General features: G+C 36.4%; 1 protein-coding gene across 6 annotated transcripts in view; it reads right to left on the reverse strand.

The window, feature by feature from the left end:
• Window positions 1-22,253, reverse strand: part of LOC135102332 (AP-1 complex subunit sigma-2-like) — a 49,512-nt gene extending 27,259 nt beyond the window's left edge. For 4 of the 6 annotated variants that reach the window (XM_064007397.1, XM_064007395.1, XM_064007398.1 and 1 more), the window contains exons 1-5: window positions 22,024-22,253; window positions 17,154-17,210; window positions 10,855-11,033; window positions 7,573-7,681; window positions 7,052-7,189 (exon numbers count right to left, since the gene is read on the reverse strand). In XM_064007397.1, coding sequence (XP_063863467.1) covers window positions 7,052-7,189; window positions 7,573-7,681; window positions 10,855-11,033; window positions 17,154-17,156 — 429 coding nt within the window. In that variant the 5' untranslated portion in view covers window positions 17,157-17,210; window positions 22,024-22,253. The remainder of the gene's footprint in view (window positions 1-7,051; window positions 7,190-7,572; window positions 7,682-10,854; window positions 11,034-17,153; window positions 17,211-22,023) is intronic. The other 2 variants (XM_064007396.1, XM_064007401.1) reach the window with 1 other exon arrangement.
• Between the last annotated feature and the right edge of the window lie 137 nt (window positions 22,254-22,390).

The raw sequence follows: 22,390 nt of genomic DNA on the forward strand, positions 1-22,390 counted from the left end.
TTTCAGATACACTACTGTGTCCACTTCCTGCCTTTATACTGAAAATAACTTTCTAATTTTTTTACTTCTTAATATAACAGAAAAAAGTGTAAAAAAGGGACTTTAGTATATGATAAAGTTCAGAAATACATGAGAACACCCTTCATTTTGGTCTATATGTTAACTGCCACATATAGACTGGAATTACTAAATGAAGCATTCCTTGTATTTTCTTTCTTACTTTTCATCAAGATAGACATAAAATAAGGAGTCAAGAAATTATGCATAATATTTTTTATAAACTTGGAATAAAATATTTTCCTCCTTGTTCTCTCATACCAACCATAAATAATGTTGGTGTTGTACACTCAATTTCCATTGTGTAGACACATTTATGAGTCATTTATTACTTACAGAGAGAGGTATGAAGCACAAAATGATGATGACAAAGCTGAAGACTTCAAGAAAGTGTAAACAAGCATTCAGTCAACAAGCAAACTACAAAAAGTCCTGTCATATTTGCAATGAACATTAACAATAAAATGCCAGTGTATTATGGTGAGTGAGTAATGTAGGCAGCTATACTGTGTTTTTTATTACAAGAAAATTCACTAAACCAAGTAAGTCATTCACCCAACTACTTTTGAATTCTTACTAGAAACACCACTACACCAAACTGTGTGTGTGTGTGTGTGTGTGTGTGTGTGTGTGTGTGTGTGTGTGTGTGTGTGTGTGTGTGTGTGTGTGTGTGTGTGTGTTTGGAGGAAAACATGTTCATAAGACAAGCCCATTATCACTTAGGTTTTCTTGTTTTGCTCAGTTTATAAAATGTGTTCACAAGTAATAAGACATTAGAAAAAAATTGGTGGTATTTGAAGTGTTTTAATGGACCTTTGTGTGATCTTGTGAGGCAAATGTTGCAAATAATGACCAGTGTAGTCCATGAAAACATACTGTGTTACTTTAGCATGGCAAAGTGGTGTTAATAATATATCAAAATACCTGTGTTGTATGCCAAGAACTTGCATGGGTCATAAGGCACCACTGTAGTCTTGAACAGATAGACCTCATGGCCACAGCATCTCAAGGTGCTTGGCTGCCTGTCCTACAATATCACAAAACATACTAGGCAGCATACAGGACTCTCTTAAGGAGTGTCATGAGGTTCACGACTCATGGTGGTGTATCTTTGTGCTGCACTATACACTCCACGAAAAGCTTACAACAGTTATCCAACACTACAGGACAGGAATGGTTTCTTCATCACTGCTATTCACCACACAAGAAGCATTCAAAAACAGAGCCTCAATAGATATGAGTAAGCAACAACATCTCTTCCATGCAGCCACAAAAATTATTCTTTTAAATTAAAATTTTAATACGTAAAATTCCAAAAATCACACAAGAACTAAAAGAAACACACAAACACACAAGGCATGCATGCAAGCATGCAGTTATGACAACACTGCTGAAGCTTGGGCAACATCACTATCAATGACATGGCTCAACAGCATATAAAGGAGAATAACAGCATGCATTGGTGTGTGTGTGTGTGTGTGTGTGTGTGTGTGTGTGTGTGTGTGTGTGTGTGTGTGTGTGTGTGTGTTTGTTAAATAACACACTGGCCACATCAAGTCCAACTTAAAAGTAATACTTGTAAATCTTTCAAATAAATAAATAAAAAAATCTACATGACCAATATATATATATATATATATATATATATATATATATATATATATATATATATATATATATATATATATATATATATATATTAAAATCATAAGCCAAGCTCACCTCTAGAACAAATACTGTTGTTCTGTTAATTGCAGCACACACTATATAAACATGCAGGGCTACAAAACATGTTCAAAAGAGTACATACTTGAGGTGCCATAGCAAACACTCCAGTAGCTGTTCTAACTACTACAATACTTAACCTAATAGTGTGTGCTGCAACTGGCCCAAAAGTTGCAGCACCATCCTACCACTTTACTGCACTCTCTTCAGTGAATTCATGCATCTAACAATAACTGAAAGCCCCTCAAAGTCTTGCTTATATCCTTAATATTTCTCCTTACTTTCTCATGCTCCATGTTTTCCCTTTAAATTGGACACAGACAAATACAAGATTCTGTATTAAGTGTAATTTCTTTATAAATGTTGAGCTTTGGAACAGATGGATCCAATGGCTACTCTATTTAATATTCAACTTGAGTTGGCCAGAGGAGACCTTCCCTGCCAAGGGCCTGCTGCCAAGGTCCTGCTTGCTCCTCAACCACATTACCCCTTGCTGCTTATTATCACAACCATAATACATGTTTATATAATATATATATATATATATATATATATATATATATATATATATATATATATATATATATATATATATATATATATATATATATATATATATATATATATGACAACTTATACCTGCCTGTAAAATGGAGAATGGAAAAATTAGTATGAAGTGATACTAAGAAAAGGAGGAAATTTTTGTTATAAAAAGGTACTTAAAATCATCTAACAGCTACTAGGTCAAGTATTACTTATGATCTACGTACTACTTATGACAGCTGTTCACAAGAATAAAAATCCCAGGGAGAGAGAGAGAGAGAGAGAGAGAGAGAGAGAGAGAGAGAGAGAGAGAGAGAGAGAGAGAGAGAGAGAGAGAGAGAGAGAGAGAGAGAGAGAGAGAGAGAGAGAGAGAGAGAGAGAGAGAGAGAAGCACATGAATTTCTGAAAGTAAACTCTATGCAATTTTGCATCTGGAAAAATTAATCAATATTTAGGTGACTTTTTTTTTCTCTCTCTTACACTGATAGCATAATAAATCTGGTAAGTTTTCACAATGCACGAGTCTGGTGTATAAACTTTGCATCTAAAAGGACAGAATTCTGGTTAAAACCATGTCAGATAGAATACAATGACAGTAATACATTTCCTTTCTTTATATTTGTGTTTAAATATTTTCAACTGTTTTAAATATTTATGACTATTTTGCCTCTTAGCTTCTCACATAAACAAAGATAACCAAAATAATTCAACATCCAGTCACTCAAGGGAATGAAGTTATTAACAAGGAAAGCCTTCTGATGCCAGAGACCTTCAGAAGTTGGCTATCTTTGGCAATTTTACCTTTTTAACATTTTATTGATGTCTATATTACCTATACTAACTCCCACAAAATGGTCTGTGATACAAGAAGTTAAGAGAGCTTACCAGTTCTTCTTAGCCTGATCATTAGCATTTATCATGCTGGTAGAGGAATGTAGCCTAGTTACACATTATGCAGTTAAGTTAGAACCACATTTGAGATACTGTGAAAGGCAACTCAAAAAGTATTGAGCGGGACACTGAAGACTCCCTCTTCGGGACCTAATTCCTACAACAAGAGAAGGCACAAGGTCTTGCCTCACTTCCTTTAACTTTTTTTTTTTTTAAAGGAGGAGGGACACTAGCCAAGGGGAAAAAAGGCCCACTGAGATGCCAGTCCCTGAATAGAGTTCAAAACAATAGTTTAAAATTGCCTAAAGTCCATTCAGAGAGAGAATCTCAGCAAGACCTCTATGTTAAATTGGCAGGCCCGCTCACCTGTGCTCCATAAAGTCTAGGGAAAATTTAACCACCATTGAGAAATACTTATACTTCTTCACTTAGCTCAAGAATTACACAAGTTATGCTAATTTTGTTTACATCCACAGATGAAGTAGTGTTTGTTAAACAAGATCACAGTTTTCAACCTCGATAAGTTATAAAAACAAAATAATTATGGCAAGTATAAATTAAGGAATCAAATTTTAAGGTGTTAACCTATTATTATTATTATTATATTCAGCCATTGTGAGTTTATGCTTAAAATAAAACATATCTGCACAAACATAAAATACTCCTAAATATGATGGTGCTTTCAGATTTTGCATGAAAAGTTATATAAAAGAGAAAATTAAAGAATTCTATGAGTACCTTCTGGGTCGCCTTGCATCTTCCAGTATTGCGCAAGAAGCAGAATAGGGAAGAGGTGAGTGCTTCTCTCTCTCTCTCTCTCTCTCTCTCTCTCTCTCTCTCTCTCTCTCCTCACCCTCCCACCAAACCCCCAGGACAATGCTGCCAACCAAACACAGAGGTCTTGCTGAGATTCCTTCTCTGAATGAAGCATAGTGCTAACACCATAAATTTACAGCATTTAGTGTACCTATGCTCAGTGCCATGAATTTACAGTGACAACTTCACAAAATTATAAATATTTATTTGTTAATGAATTTAACAGAAAACACAGAACACGCAATCTACACCTTGCCCTAGACAGTGGATGTCCTAGTTGGCAGTGATTTGTGGCCACCATAAATATTCATGAATAATGATGTGTCACCTCAATAATAGTTTCTATATTCAGTATCTCATCACACTGCCAATAAGCATATGATCAGCAAGCTACTCGTATGATAATGAATAAGAGACCGCATTTTCACCACACCAACATTAAACATATGCTTGGTAGGCTATCTATATGTGAAAGTGTGGTGGCACATTTTTCACTATGTATGCCAAGAAGAAACTATTTACATTTAAATACTGATGAGTAACATTAGAGGTGAAGAAATGTGTGACATTCTTTGAGGCACGACTTCCCATGAAGAGGACTGTACAAGCATTGTTAAATGATACATCATCGATGAACATCTGTGGTGATCTCAAATCATAGCACCTCTCACACCATTGGCACACAGCCTGGTGTATAGATATATAACAAGAGAAATGGTCAACAGATAGGCTGGAAAAGTACTGCCACTCTCTCCTGCACACGGTAAAAGGACACTTAACGGGATTGAACTACGGAACCGGGGATCCTCTCCTCTATATTTGCATTTATGAAATAAGACGTGGTGTGAAATCTTGTCTCAGCTATCTCCCCTTCATGAGGGATCTCAATCTGGTATGTATATATGAACACATTTCTTTATCATATATCCTCAGTCTTCCCAAATACTATACAGTAGAACCTTGGTTCTCGAACTTAATTTGTTTCTGAAAGCTGTTTGAAATCCAAAATGTTCAGAAACTGAAACTATTTTTCCCACAGTATTCGACAAAAAATGGATTAATTCATTCCCGGATACTTGTCCACTCTGTCTTAGCAGTGTATGACAGATGCTCATTCAACATCACTCAAAACAAAATTATCAGGTAATGATATCAAGTTTAAGAATTCTCAAATTCACAAAATCAATTCTGGCCACAGCTTTATCAGTGATAAGTTACCATCAGTACTGGGGCACCTGGCATACATTCCAGCACAAAACCCCAGCTACCTAAGTTCTTAAAACATCCTAAATTTTTAACAAACATGAATTTCACACTTAAATAAATTAAGAAAGTTACATACTTGATCATCCCTGTGCTAATGTGCAGCAGACGGTCATATACCATGAAATTTTTGTTTTGTTATTGCGCTGTGATTACTACATAAGTACTAAGCAGACTAATGTGTTTTGACACCACTGCTTTGTCAGAGCCTCCTCTGATTCTCCTGCAGGTTGATGTCTCAGTCACTCACATAACTATTAATAAAACTGCTTCAGCCAGCTACGGTGTCTTTAATTTATCCACTCATTGTTTGGGACAGTTCAGCCCTAACAGAATGAAGTTACTGATACAAAACTTATCAAGCCTTAGATAGTTTGAACCAAGAAGGGACTTTGCAAATGACGATATGAGATGCAATACCAGGACATAATGAAAGATAAAAGTGATCTTCAACTGAACTGAAAGTAATTACGATTCCTCATTACCTTGCCATAGAAAAAGTACAGCAATGCAGTAGTGATATCCTACAACTTCTACAACAATTAATAAGCAGAACAAGAACAGCTGCTGGAGTGAATGCACTTTTGAACCTTTACATGTCTTCCAAATTAAATAGTTCATCAACTATGCATCATGTACCCTCAATGTAAACTCTAAAATATCAATCATAAAAAAAGTCTCACTATTTTCACTCTTCTAATACTTTCAAAAACAATATTGGACTGAATCATAATTCTTTATAGCATGGCCTGTGAGGTCAGCAACAAAACATCTTCCAACCAAAATCATGGATAACACACTATGTGTCTGAGGTATTTCTTCCTAGACATACAATATACACCAGCTTCATGTAAAGTGAAACCACCACTTTAATTTGCATTTCAATACCTGTATAATGGTACTGAAAATGGGATTGTAAAAAACATGGCTTATTCCTAAAAGCAGGTGAATGACATAGGGAGTGGAGGGCTAAAAACATTCCCTTATAAAATCTTACAATCCCACAGCAATAAATAAACAGATAATTATATAAACAAATATATAAGTAAACAAATAAAAGGAGGAAATGCTTCTCTCTCGAATGCCACTTCACGTGTAAAGAATGGCACATATGTATAAATGCTTGTTTTAATGATATGCTTAAATTTGGAAGACAAATATCATAGACAGCTCAAAGGAGAAAGATGAGAAGATAAGATGTATGGGAAAGACACAAGCTTACAAAGGCTTATAACATGAAAACAAAAAGATTAGAGGAATAAGAGCATGAAGGAATAACTAATTAACACCTTGAAAGCAAATAAATGAAATAAGAAAATTCTGAACAGAGAAAGCAAATTAGAAGAGATATAACATACAGGAAAAAGACAAGGATTAATACTAAAATAAAAATGAAGCATAGGAGAAAAGAAACAAGAGGTTCACAAATCTTTAGCATGCCAAAAAGGCTTAAAAGGGAGAAAAATTTTTAAGGAAATAAATAAAGGTAAGAGAATTATTACCAAGCAAACATAATATAAAAAGGAGAATGTCAGAACTAAGTTTAAATAAGAAAATAAGTCTGGTACACAATAAATTACAGAAGCAAGAAAACAACAGCAGGCAAAAGAAAGCATTACACAACAATGAAGGCATGGAATCCTAGGTTAACAACTTAGACTGGAAGAGGGCAGCAGTGGTGCTGGCAGCAGGACCCGGCACATACCCCTCTAAGTGGGTGGGGTCACATCTCGTACGGGGTGTCCCCATAACTAACCTCCTGCAGCAGGTCCTGTGCAGCTATGGCCTTGAGCACATTCTTCTTGCTCGTCTCACACACTTCCCCGCCCACCATAAGCTCATCCAGCATGAAGTATGCTTTTTCAAAGTTGAAGATGATGTCCAACTCACAAACCTGTAAAATACTGAGTGTTACAACATGTGTAATTGGGCAAGTGTTTTCTCTCATTTACAAATAAAGGCAGAAAACAGCACAAAATATAACTTTGTACTGAGCATGAAATTACAAAATAATCTAGGTCTACTTTGCACCTTACAGTCCGAGTGACTCAACTCAATTCTATTTAGTACTAAATTCTTTATTATATCTTGAAGAATAAAGTAAAAGAAGGATGGATGAGAAAAGCAATCAAAGTATATATTAGGGTCTTGGTATGTCTGTTAAAAATGAATAATTGTGTTGTTGTACGCAAATGCAGTACTTAGAGATGGGAGAAAGTATAACAAAAAGGAGGATGCACATACCACATGTTACGCAACATAAAGACTTGTACTTACGCTGCCGAAGTACTTGTCGAGAAGCTCCACATAGCGATGGATCACCTCCAGTGTGAGAAGTTCATTGTCCTGTTGCTCAATGGCACAGCAGAAGTATAGAGATGCATACCTGTCACAACCACAGATGCCTTGAGCAAAGATAAATAAAATTCCTACCTTCATCCTGGCAGGTTTTCATTCATAAAAGCCAGAACTGTTTTAACTTGTATGAAAAATTTAAGTTTCCAATCCCTTTCCTTCTGTATTTTTAAAAGCCATCACGAGGAATCTTGTCATGTGAAAAATACATATAATAAATTCATTCAACTGTGCATGAAGAACAATATACTGGAAATCTATTTTCTTACCAAACTAAGTAAAACTTCAAATATACAATATATTTCTTAGAATAAGTACAAGAGTTCTATTAAAAATTAAACTTTTATACACATCACACATTTTAAAAGTATTCAAGAAAAAAAAATCATATCCACATATCTGGATATGACTTGGAGAGACAGAGAGAGAGAGAGAGAGAGAGAGAGAAAAAAAAAAAAAAAAAAAAAAAAAAAAAAAAAAAAAAACATGACATGGTGATCCAAAGTATAATTTCTCAACAGACAAAAAGCAATGATAGGATGAAGAAGGGTAGGAAGAACACTGAGGGTTGTACACACTCTACATTATTAACCCACAGGTAACCAAATGAAAAGCTGTGATTTGTGTCTGACCACTGTAATGTTATCACAAAGCCACTCCAATGCAGACGAGTAAGCAATTAAATATTTAGTGGTCATCTACCTTATTGAACCATCTCTTTAAAAATATATTCATATTTTCAACAGACTCTAACAATCTATGTACCAGACTGACAATCAAACATGTAGTGGCACAAACAAAGCACCACACACTCATACACACACCATTCACATTTTTAGCCCTGTTGGCCCCTGGTGGAAAGGGTACCATTACAAAACAAATGTCATAAAGAATGAGGCTCTAGAACAACAGATTCATTATGAGAGGTGTACACTATAATTTGTTCTTAATATTCTCTAAGCATAGAAGAGCTTCATGAAGTTCAATGATAGTCACTACAGAACTATCCAGCAATAGGCAAAATGTTAAAAGAACAAGTGTTTTGAGTTGACACAACAGCTGCCACTGACATTCTGACTCACTTTGAGGATTTATTGTTTATATATATATATATATATATATATATATATATATATATATATATATATATATATATATATATATATATATATATTGGAACCTCAGTTACTGAACAATTCTCTTCTCAAACAAAGTGTTGAACTCACAATTGCTTCAGTTGCCATACTATAATTCAGTTCTTGAACAAAGTTACTTGATTTCAAATACTCAGAGACAAAGCAAAAGCTGCCGCTTATTAGTAATTTTTTGTTTATTACTAATTTGTAGTTTATGTATTTGGAGGAGAGACACAGTGGGTAAGACAGTAATTCAATCTCTGAAATAAGTTAAGTGTGATCCAGTTGAAGAGCCTCATCTTCCCAGCATTTCTCATCTCAATCATTCACTTCACGTGTTTTTGTACATATGTTATTTATAGATACATTTTCTTACAGTAAACCCTCAATATAATGAACACCTATGGAGAGAGAGAGAGAGAGAGAGAGAGAGAGAGAGAGAGAGAGAGAGAGAGAGAGAGAGAGAGAGAGAGAGAGAGAGAGAGAGAGAGAGAGAGAGAGAGAGAGAGAGAGAGATCCATCATCAGCCATTGTTAAGGTCACTCACCGGCTGTCACACAGCCACAACTCATCTATCAAACATGGAGTTGACAGTGTGCCAGCCAACTGTCCCGCATTTTAAGACCTAGGATGTTAGTAAAATAAAACATTCAATTATTCTGAAATATGCCATAATTTGTGAACAGTTTCATAAAATAAAATGAGTGTCTGATAGCCATAAAGGAGTCCTCATGCCAGAAATTCAGTAAACTGCGGTTTGTTATATTAATAGTTTACTGTATTTAAAAACATGTAACAAAAAAACTGAGGTGTTTTTTTTTTTTTTTGGGGGGGGGACAAACAGATTAATGGCATTTCAGTTAATTTCAATGAGGAAAATTGATTTCACATACGAGCAAGTTGAGTTACAAGCTCTGTCACAGAATGAATTAAGCTCATAAGTCAAGGTACCATATATATATATATATATATATATATATATATATATATATATATATATATATATATATATATATACAGCTCGGATTTTGAACAAGAATTTTAACTTATAATTGCTTTGGTTGCCATACCATGATTTGGTTTTTGAACAAAGTTCAAATATTACAAGATGTAGCGAAAGCTGCCATTTATTACTAATTTATAGTTTCTATAAATACTTCTGTTTTTATATATTTGGAGGAGAGATACAGAGGTTAAGACAGTAATTCAATCTTTTGAAATAACCTAAATGTTTAGACCATGCAGGCATTCTGTTTGTCACTGATCAAGTGAGGGAAGCCTTACAGAGTGACACAGATGACCAACCCAGTCACTGCCAAAATGAAGGTGATCATAACACATAGACATCTTGCTGCTAGGAAAAGCTACTGGGAAAATGGAGTTGTGCAGTAGTGATGGCATTGTGGGTCATAAAGAGAGCCACAGGGAACTCAGGATTACCCCTGAACAACGAACCTTGTTTGTTTACATCAAGGTTTTTCAACGGGATCACATTTAGCTTATTTCAAAAGATTGAATTACTGTCTTAACCTCTGTGTCTCTCCTCCAAATATATAAAAACAAAGGAAGTATTTACAGAAACTATAATTTAGTAATAAATGGCAGCTTTTGCTGTCTTGCACTATTTGAAATCAAGTAACTTTGAAAACTGAATTGTGGTATGGCAACAAGAGAAATTATGAGTTAAAATTTTTGTTCAAAAAACAAGTTGTTCAAAAACGGAGAAGCTTGGTAATTGAGGTTCCACTGCATATAAGACTTTCTATAACTTTTCTGTCTCTTAATTGCTTTATATCCGAACTTGACTGCACATGTATCTAGATTAGCATCATACACAATTTCAGGGACTTAGATTTGCAGTATGCTATCTTGCATTTCTATGACAGGAGCACAGGAATGGCACACAGAATAAATAGAATGTGATGGGAGCAAAGGAATGACACACAGAATAAACAGAGTATGATGGGAGCACAGGAATAACACACTGAATAAATAGAGTAAATTTTCCTGCTTGATTTCCCACTTTCAGTTATGCACATAAAGCAATACTATGTAAACATAAACTCACCTCTTGTACACTATCTTGAGATCCCTCCATTCCAAGAAGGAGGACATCTTGGGCTTCCTTGCTAAGATAGTGGATATCAACTCTCGGGTGATCTTCTTCTTCAACTTATCTGGGTGTGCCTCATACCACTTCTGCAGACGCAGCTTCCCTTGCCGGCTGAATAACAGCATAAACTGCATCTGCAGCAATCAAAACCGAGTGAAATTCCAGATTAGGGAACACCAGTGATAGAGAATGAGTAAGGCTATATGGAGGATTGGCATATGGCTATACAAGGTATTAAATAACTTTATGCTTTGCCTTCACCACCTTGTAACTATAATTCACTTTCAAGAAATTATTCTAAGCCAATGAAATTCGTTGAATCATGCTTCAATAATCTGCAGTTCGTAACTCATAGAAGTTCACGTAAACATATAAACTTGTAAATAGTCCACTGATTTCTTATTTATTTTTTTTTTTTTTTAGATGTGTAAGGATATGAAATAATTGTGTCTGGTTCATGAAAACATACTATGTACAAGCTCCACTAAGCACTTGAGGACCAGATATTAAGTTCAGCTGCTATTGAGCCAAATGTGTGCAAGTTAACCTCCAGACTAAAGTTCAGTCAGATGATGTTTTGTTTACTTTCAGAATGATGAAGAATTCAAATTGATATTACTTTACCTTACATATTGATCAAAACTTTCTTTGCTTCGTTTACACTATATCCCTTTTAAGGAACACAAGAACATAAGAAAATAAAGGAAGCTGCAAGAAGCCACCAGGCCTACACATGGCAGTCCCTGTATATATATCATCCCCATCCATAAATTTGTCTAATCTTTTAAAGCTCCTTGAAATGACTCAGCACTAACAACCTGATTACTGTTTCATTCATTTACCATTCTACTTGAGAACCAATTCTGTCCTATCTTTCTTGAGCCTAAATTTTTCAAGCCTGAACCAATTACTTCTTGTTCTATCCTGATTACTGGTCCTGAGAATCTTCCTTATGTCACCATTGTTATAACCACTATACTACTTAAAGACTTCTATCAGGTCCTCTCTTAACATAAGGTTTTTTTAAGGAATGGAAATTTAATAGCTTTAGCCTTATTTCATAAAGAACAACACTCATCCCCTGTGTCCTTTTAGTCATTCTTCTTTGTACTGATTCTAATAGACATGTATCTTTCTTGTAATATAGTCCAGCACCAAATATAACTTTTACATTACTTCTGGACTTCTACTTTTAAGGTTCCTAAAAATTAATTCTAATACCTGGTTTGCTTTATTTCTGATCTCTATGCATTGTTTTCTTTGACGGAAATCAGAGCTACTAAATATTCTTTTCCTGAACGTGCCAGAACTTTGTTGTTTAATGAGTACCTACGGTGTGGGTTTCTTTTACCTATGCTAAGTACTTTGCATCTTTTAATATTAAGCTGCTTTTGCCATCTGTCTGTCCATTCATTCATCCTATCCATGTATGCCTGCAAAGTGATGACATCCAAATCTGACCAACCTAATTAACCTACCTTTGTGTCATCCAAAAACTTACTAAAATCACTACTAATCCCAATGTCATTAATATATATTAAAACCAACAATGCCTCTAAAACTGATCTCTGTGGCACCCCACTAATTACCTGATCCCACTTGGATTTAGAGCCATTTAAGATAACACTGTCATCTGTCTCCTAACCATGACCTTATCCAGCCTAACATCTTCCCATCTATCCTGTGTGCCCTAACCTTTCTCAAGAGCCTTTGATTGGGTACCTTATCAAATTCCTTACTAAAATCCAGGTGTAGGACATAATAACTATCCCCATTATCTGCCACCTCGTAAACTCTACTGTAAAAACTCAATAAGTTCATAAGGCAAGAAAGACTCCCCTTTAATGAAGCCATGAAGTGACTGATTTACCAAGTTATGCTTGTCTAAATGCTCCCTAATGTTCCTCATGACTACTGACTCAATTATTTTATCTACAACTGAAGTTAAGCTGACAGGTCTATGATTAATGTTTTATTTCCTTTCTTAAAGATGGGTACTACATTCACCTCCATATTACCAGTACCTCTTCTAAGTCTAGCAATTTCCTAAAGACAGTAACTAGTGGTTCATTAATAACCTCTTTGTATTCCTTAAGTACTCTGGAATATATTTTGTCTGGTCCTGGTGACTTGAATTTTTTTTTAGCCTACATCTCCTGTTCCACTATCTCCTTAGTTATGGAAATATTGGTCAGCTTCTCATTCTCTTCTGCTCCAAAAATATGTTCACTACCCAGCATTTCCTGCATATTTCTCAGGGTGAAAACTGTTAAAAAAATATTCATTCAAGATTTTGCTCATCTCTTCCCCGGAACTAACCAATCCTCCATCAAATACCTTTATTGAGCCTATTATTTCTCTGTTCTTTGTCTTCGTCTGGCTAGCTACCTTTAATTTGTAATTGTTTTTACCCTTCTTTGTTTACTTCCTGACTGTTCTAACCAATTCGGTATAGTGAAGACAATAAATCCTCTTCCCCTGTCTTCTCTCTCTCTCTCTCTCTCTCTCTCTCTCTCTCTCTCTCTCTCTCTATTTTATATATATATATATATATATATATATATATATATATATATATATATATATATATATATATATATATATATACATACACACAGCAAGGTACACAAAAACCCACGGTTGTTATAACGTACATCTGCAATAGCGCACCAAAATTTTAATAAATATTTAATTGGAATAATGAACCAAAACTGACATAACAAAATTGCCACTAGCACGAGCACTGTAATTTTAATAAAAATTTAATTGGAACAATGAACCAAAACTAGTAAGTGAACTTGCCATTCATGTTAACACTGAACTTTTAATAAAAATGTAATCAGAATAACAAAATAAACCTCGCAAGATCAACTTGCCAGCTATGTGAACCACTGCTTACCTATCCAGCACCTGTCTCTTCCTCCTTTTTTCCTTTCCTCTCCCTTTTTTTGTCTTTTCTTGAACCCCTCTCCCTGTCAAATCCCTCTCCCTCTGTCAGAGAAAAGAGACAAAGGAGTTAAACCTCTCTCTCTCTCTCTCTCTCTCTCTCTCTCTCTCTCTCTCTCTCTCTCTCATTTTATGCAGTTTCTGCTTTATAATTTTTCACTCATATACATAGTTCTATTTTAATTCTAAATTCTCTCCCATTCTATTTAGTAATCCTTAAGATTGTTCTTGCTTTCACACACACACACACAGAGAGAGAGAGAGAGAGAGAGAGAGAGAGAGAGAGAGAGAGAGAGAGAGAGAGAGAGAGAGAGAGAGAGAGAGAGAGAGAGAGAGAGAGAGAGAGAGAGAGAGAGAGAGAGAGAGAGAGAGGCGGGATTTACTGTAGGAATATGTGTGACCCCAACAGTAGGTAAATGTGACCTATACATGTCAAAGCAGCGCAAAATTTTGGGTGATAATACATGAAACTCGGGATGGTTAGAATTTAGGACTAGGCATGAAACTCAGGAAGGTACTGTATATATTTGTTGTGTTATCTCAAATTTAGTAGAGCAAATGTGCTCATTTTGATGTTTTTTTTTTTATTGTGCATTTTTTTATATTATTTTCTGGTTCCCTGGAAGCAATTTTTCCCATAGGTCCTTTAGTCGCCATAATGCACATTTGCCATAACAAACACTACATTGGAACAAATTAAGTTCATTGTTGTGTACCTTCTTTTCAGTCCTATGTAGTGTTCTAACCTACAAGTCACCCACTTAGGTCATTCTTATGTGATCTTATTGTTCTATAAGGAATATTAATTCTCTGGCCTGTATGTAAGCTATCAATGAAATATTTATACAACTCCTCAATATTTACTTTTGTCTGAACTTAAAACTATACTAATATGAGCATACTTAAGGTGGTAATTCTTCTGGAGAGAGAGAGAGAGAGAGAGAGAGAGAAAAAAAAAATCTGCCTAACTTGCTACAATAGACACCACTTTTACAGCACTACAAGGAATATCAAGAGTATTTAGCAGGTTATTTTGGCTACACTCACAATCATAAGGACTGAAGGTTTCATTATAACATACTGGCAATCTATCCACCAACACCATGTGTGTAAAACAGCATGCTAAATTTAGGATAACTTATAACTATTAATTATAATATCCAGGCAGCAATGGCAAAATCTGCCATAGTCAATTCTGAACTTCAAATAGTAAATAAATAGCCATCATGTATTATTACTATTGATGAATACCTATGCATACCTATGAATACCTAAAGCATACTGCATACACAGTTTCAGCCAAAATTGACAGGTAGGTTGCCAAAGTCACAATTTCTGTGACCATGACAGAAGAATGACAGCAGTGGATGTGTTATATGATTTGGTACATCAAGAACTCTGCAGTTCAGTGTGTGGTGTACTGTATTACATTAGAAAAGTGTTGAGAAACATGACTCAGAGCCTACTTCATCTTGCCAAACATGTCCCATGATTGAACACTTCTCTGCAGTAAGTAAATGAGGAAAGCCTCTATTAGCTGCAATTCTATTTATTTCAATACAATGAATTACTTGAAAGAATGCTAACTTTACAAAACTGAAGCCCAGTCTGCACAAGTTAATGAAATTTTAATGTATATCTCCAATGCTTTTTCCTTCTCTAAGTACTTCTCTTGTGACAGGAAATTTTTTTTTCTATGTTATTTCCCTGTTCTGATATGTTAATTAAAGTCACACCCATCAAGAGCTGGCACAAGAACACAATCAAGTGAACCAGTAAACAGAAGATCTATCAGCTGATTTCTCAGCTAATCTCAGACCTAATGAGGGTCAAGTATTTCATAGAAAAAGACATGGAGGAACTCATCAATAAAATTTGTATATGAAAGAGATAAGAATATTAACTGAACTGTAATGAAGGAGGCCTGGATAGAGACTTGGAAGACTCTACATATTCAGTTTCAAATGTTTCTCACTTTTATGTGCTAATATGCAGATCTAAGTGAAATCCTCACTTACTTTAAATGAAAGAATAAAGTCTACATTACCTAAGTACAGGATCTCCAGACAGCACATTAGTAATGACACTTACTTTAAATGACAGAATAAAGTCTACATCACCTAAGTACAGGATCTCCAGACAGCACATTAGTAATGACCATCACTAGTCCTCACCACTGCCTTACACTTGCCTTCAGTACTCCCAAAGCAAAGTAAAATGTTTTTAGGCTAATCACAGTAGTTTAGACTACTGTAAACAGTGATATGATTCACATTTCTATAAGTAACTCAAACACTCCTTCAATGGAAGGCAGATGCACATCCAAGATTAGCTTCTGAAGGCTTAAGGGAAGGTACAGCTGACCCTGTGCACAAAATGGAGTACAATTACACATGGCATGTAATCATTTTGTTGTTAATCACTGGAATTCATGATGAGCTGAGGTGACCATCACATTGTTGCTCACTGCATGGTGTCATTTGCACTACCAATACTGGTACAACAATACCAGTCAGTAGCAATGGATATTGTACACAAAAGTTCTTTTTTGTAATCCCTGTGATATAACAGACACTCTGATAGGTGGCATACTGCTGATGTGACATCAAACATACAGTACTATCTAGATTGAATCCAATACCTATGTTAAGGCAATTAAATGTTATCTTATGCTTTATAAGATGACCTAACTGTAGCACAATCTTACAGAATATGAGTTCTTTAAGTATACACTGCTTGATACTTTCCTTTAATGAATATCTACAATAAATACTGATCTGATCTTCCTCATTTGCTGTTGGATGATTGGGTTTGTTTTCTGTTTCCAGTCTTCTTTATTAGTGAATCACTATTTAGATATGAGTCATGTTTCTAAAAGAATATTTTTTGGTTTGCACTGGCAGGTGGCAGGTAGCCACCAACTGTGTCACTGCAATTGAACTCTCTGCTAACCTGGACAAATTAACAACACATTCTTCTCCACAAATATTTGAAGTTTTAAAATTGGCACACTGAAAAAGCAGAAGTGGAGTCAGCCGTGAGAGTACCATGAAAGGTGATTGATGTGTACCCAAGCACTACAAGGAAGTAATCCAGAATTGAATACAATGGGAAGCTCCACCTGGAATGCAACACTTCTTGATCAAGCCAAGGCCATCACCAAGACAGTCATATATTTTCAGCCTCAATTGTCGAACCATTTGGAACAATATGAGTAAAAGTAAAAATACTTTCTGTGAAACTACTTCAACTCCACCAACATAAATATAATTTCAATTTAAGATTTATTTTCTAAATAAAGAACTTACCATCTTGCCTCGATTTCTTGTGAACAGCTGCTAGTACATAACTATCATCTGGGGAATCTGGAAAATATTAAAATCATTAACAACTTAATTTTACTGAACAATGATCCATTCAGGGTTCTGATATACAATTATTCGACAACACTATTTGTGCTTTAAGGTCAAGGAGTCACATTCCATTTTGAAACTGACTCTTGTAAGTTTCAAGAAATTTGTAATCTACTTAGACAACATGCAACTTAACATCCAAGGGCCCAGAAATGAGATGAAAAATAGACATCTATATAACCTACATGGTTCATGAAAAGATCAATTGATAATAATGTAATCATAATAAAATAATAACGATATCATAAGAGTAAAAATAGACAAGCAGCACAGTATGTCCATTCTCAACAGCTTGATGACATCATCATCTTGATGTCACTTTTATATTTATAATGACAAACAAAGAGCTTTTATCATCTTGATGTCACTTTTATATTTATTATGACAAACAGAGCTTTTGCTTTTGAAATTTTTTAGGTCACTCTATATGAACATACTTATTAATATTAATAATAATAATAATAATAATTGATAATGATCAATATGCTGAAAACAATCTAATATTGTTCTAAACTAGAATTAACAAAAAGGATGAATTATGTGTCAAAATGTTTTGGGAAAAAAAAAAAAAATCAACATGAAGTGATAAATCTATTTTATCAATCGAGTTCATCTGTTTTAATAATCACAGAAACTATTGTATTTCAATAAGAAATAAGTCACAGTTAAGAATCTGCCATAACATGAATGATGAACAAAACTCAATTAACAGTGTAACAACACTCCTGTGTAGCTGATTGTACTCCTCCTCTTTCCTCTGCATGTGGCCACACCACCTCAAACTTACTCATATGTATAGCTTCATTCATAAACTGATGTGTGGTTTTAATTTCTAACTGAATAAGAGACTGAGGACTTGATGAAAATAACCTGAATGGATCTGGTGTTGTTGGCATACACTCACTCAGAGCAAGTTTATGCTTCATGAAAAATCTAAATTATAGTTATGTAGTGGGTTATTATGTGTAGGTAGGGTGATACATGAAGTTGTCTGTGTGGCAGGATGCTTGTGCCATGTGGGTGAGTGCATGCCACGAGGGGAATGTGCAATGGTGTGTTACAACTGTCTGTCTTTTTTGTGTCCAGCAACATGCAGCTAGTGCAGCATGAGAATGAATCAGATTTCCTGTCCACACAGTCCCCAACCAGGTAAGAGAGGAAGATGGCAGGTGTCTGAGAGCTTAGTCAGGAATCAGCAGCAGAAAGGGGCAGACATGGTCAGTTGAGGAGCAGCAGCAGAAGAGGACAAATCTGGGTCTGAGAAGTCGGCTGGTAGACACGGATGTGGTGAAGCAGCAGGGAGCAAAGGAAGCAGTAGTGGGATGAGTCTAGAGCCTATGTGTCTGAGAAGCAATGGTGAATGGCACACTGGTGAGCAGATATGAGTGAGGTAGATGTACATGTGGCATAAGTGGTGCCTGAGACAGGGCAGCCTGTGAGATGTCTGCTGGCTGCCAGGATGCCAGCCCGAGAAGAACCATGGAGGAAGACATCAATGAAGCTAGCTTTAAGACCTCCTTGCTGCTGGAGAGAGAGAGAGAGAGAGAGAGAGAGAGAGAGAGAGAGAGAGAGAGAGAGAGAGAGAGAGAGAGAGAGAGAGAGAGAGAGAGAGAGAGAGAGAGAGAGAGGGAGGGAGGGGCTGGAGAAGCCTCTGTGAGGTGTCTGCTGTAGTACCAGTGTGCCAACCTGAGGAAGAGCTGTGAGAGGAAGCTATCCTGCTGACTGTGAGGCTTCCCTGCTGCTGAGTAGTGCAGCTTGTCAAGAGTCGGTAATAAGACAGAGCTGAGAGACAGGGTATGAGAGGTGCACAGCAAGTCTTTGTCTCCTGTGTCCTGAGAGGCATGTCCAACAATTAGCTGAGCTTTGTATTGCATCCTGTACTTAAAAAATAAATGTGTCTCATGTATCCAAGCATGTACTAGTGCCAGTCTTGCAAGTTTCACTGCCAACACGTAGAGCCCACAAGAGTAAGCAAATACTGTTGTACAGCCCCCAAACTCCTGTCTCCTGTCCCCTGGGGATGCACAGATGGTAAGGCCAAGGAGAGGATAAGCAACAGTTAGTCAGGATTTTTTTTTTTTTTTGGTATATCACATTATTTTCATGATCACCTTTATTTTTTTTGTTGTGTATAAATTTATAACCACAATGGAAATTACTTTATATATTTGGAATGACAAACTATTACCAAATTATTTATTTAAAAATACATGATTAATTGGCAGTTCTTTTCTATAGCACCTTAAAAATCCATTCCTAAGGTACCAAGTTTTAGAACTCTGATATACAAAAAAGCAGTGTCTGGGGCAAGAGAGGAACTTGACCATAGGGAGAAAGATTTTACTGGTTAATGAGTATATGAAAAATGGATTCAGTAGAAGTGACCCCAAACCGTTAATGTTCCAAAGCCAGAGCTGCCATGTAGTTCAACACAATATATCCATGGCACTTATGATCATGCTCAAGTTGTAGATCATATGATTCTGAGCATTTCTAATACACCATATGGAGCAAGTGATGAACAACTCGCAAACAAATTTTAAAAATTTATCTCAATTTCCTCACCCTCCCAACCCTGTGCTGGCTTAATTGGTAGTGTGTATTAGTATGTTGGTTTCCAGTATGAAATGGCACATGCTAACCTGTATCTCTTTTGTTCAGACAATGTGAGCTGTCTTTAATGGCATATTAGAACATCATTTACTTCCAGCCAATATGTCAATTATTTTTGGCCAAACACCATGCATATATGTGGCTGCTGCAGCAGTCAGCCAGTTATCTGCAAGGGTATTCAGTATCACAATGGCAGCCAAGTGCAGTGGACACAAATTCAAATACCAGAATTTTATCATGCAGTTCCATAAGCAAGACAGGTGTACATCACCCAAAATTTTGCTGAAATCAATTGAGTGCTGAACAATCGGTGGTGCCAGTACCCTTTGAGGATGAGGAAGAGGAGGTCAACCAACCACACCCTGGATCTTCCACTTCCTATTAAGGTATACAGTCGTACCTCGGTACTCGACCGCCTCTATACTCGACCAAATCGGTGCTCGACCAAAAAATTCGAGTAGAAAATGCATCGGACCTCGAACAGATTTTTGGTACTCGACTAGCCGAGTCGACCTGAACGCGCTCCTCGGCCCTTCTCGGCCCTTCTCGGCCAGCGGGTAAGCGTCAGTTCGACTCAGACCGCCAGCGGAGTAAGACGTACGCAGTTTGTTCGAGTATTTCTTCCCAGATTTAAACTTTTTCGTGTTGCTCTAGCCCTTAATAATGGGTCCAAAGAAAGACAGTGATAAGGGGAAGGCAAAGAGGAAAACAGTGAGGACCACTATTGAACTGAAGAAGGAAATTATAGCAAAATATGAAAGTGGTGTACGAGTGTCTCGACCTGCTTTATTTATCTTTATCATGTACTGCTTGTGCACATTTACGTTCTATTGTTGTTTAGATACACGTTCTTATAATATTTTAGGTATTTTTCTTTAATGGTAAGAACGGATTAAAATACTTTCCATTATTTCTTATGGGAAAATTGGTTTCGGTGTTCGAACAAATCGGTGCTCGACCACCACCTCAGAACGGATTATGGTCGAGTACCGAGGTACGTTTGTACTTTTATGTTAGGTTAGTGTCTTTATGGGGGTGTCCAAGAGGGTAAAGTCCATCAGTTATGTTAGATAAGATTATGTTAGTGTCCTTAAGGAGGTGTCCTGAGGATGGGGGGCAAAGCTCCCCCCTGTTAGGTTAGGTTAAGGTTAGATTAGTATCCTTAAAGGGAGTCTATGGGGGTAAAGCTCCCCCCCCATTTAAGTTAGGTTAGCTTTGTGTCCTTAAGGAGAGTCCATGTGTGTGTGTGTGTGGGGGGGTGGGGGCAAAGCACCAAGGTTTGGTTAGGTAACATTATATTAGGCTAGACATTTCCCTAGTTTTCGAAATATGGCGTATAATCCTTAGACTTTCTCGTTTGTGTCCAAATCTGGCATAAATTCCCCATCCTAAAACTCTGCTTTCTCACTCATGCTTGTTGGTGATTGAGGAGAAAAGGGTGACATGAATTGTGTTAAACTGCAATTTTACCAGTAAATCAATTAATACTTCTGGTAAACTCTGGATGGAACTCTCTGCCTGGTTCTGTATTTTCTGCTTCCTATGACTTGAACTCTATCAAGAGGGAGGTTTCAAGGCATTTATCCTCCCATTTTGGATGATCCTTTTGACCTCTCTTTTGGGACTGGCACCTCAGAGGGTCTTTTTTTCGCTCCTCTTGTTATCCTTGGCCAGTGCCCCTCTTACATATATATATATATATATATATATATATATATATATATATATATATATATATATATATATATATATATATATATATAATAAAAAAACTTGGTCATGTGCGGCTTTCCCTACCCCTCAACCCACCATTGTGACGCGATTACAAGGAACACTGCACAGCCATTTGAGCCCCCCGTACAGTACATTAATTTAACAAATTATCTGATGCAGGTAAGACTGTTAACTGAGAAGAGGCACCCTTATGAGTTACATCGCTCCAAAGCCTCTTTAGCATCACTAAGGTTGCTAATTGAAAACCCGACGTATCAATAAAGTGCACTAAAAAGCCAAATAGTGCAACAAGTAAAGTGGGAGATGAGAGAAAAGGAAAAGAGCGAGAGAAGAAAGTAGGAAGAGATCTGAGAAGCGATAGAACAAAAACGACAAAACGACTCACAACAATAAGAGTTTACAAGTCATCATTACTTACGCCTCTAGATGTCCGTCTTCCTCCGCCTCCTGTTCTTCCAACCACTCTTACTTCCACCTCACACCTCAATGCTTCCACAATGTAGTGTTTTTGTTCAATCAAGCCTTAGCCAGCCACTACGCCAGTATGAGGACGCCCTGCCCACTCAGTAACAACTCCCAACACCGAGTTACCACTAGTGCCTTGCGAAGTTGCCACTATCCCTCCTCAGCACACGTCACCACGTCACTCGTGACTCCTCACGCAATCGGACGGGTTAAATGAAATATTGAGTTATCCTATGATCTGTCTTTTTTGCCACAATTTTCTACCATTTTACTTTTCTTATCAATATTTCGATCACCAAAAAGAAAGTTCCGAGTTATTT

This window comes from Scylla paramamosain, chromosome 7, assembly GCF_035594125.1.
Source record: "Scylla paramamosain isolate STU-SP2022 chromosome 7, ASM3559412v1, whole genome shotgun sequence".
In the NCBI taxonomy this organism is placed as follows: Eukaryota; Metazoa; Arthropoda; class Malacostraca; order Decapoda; family Portunidae; genus Scylla; species Scylla paramamosain.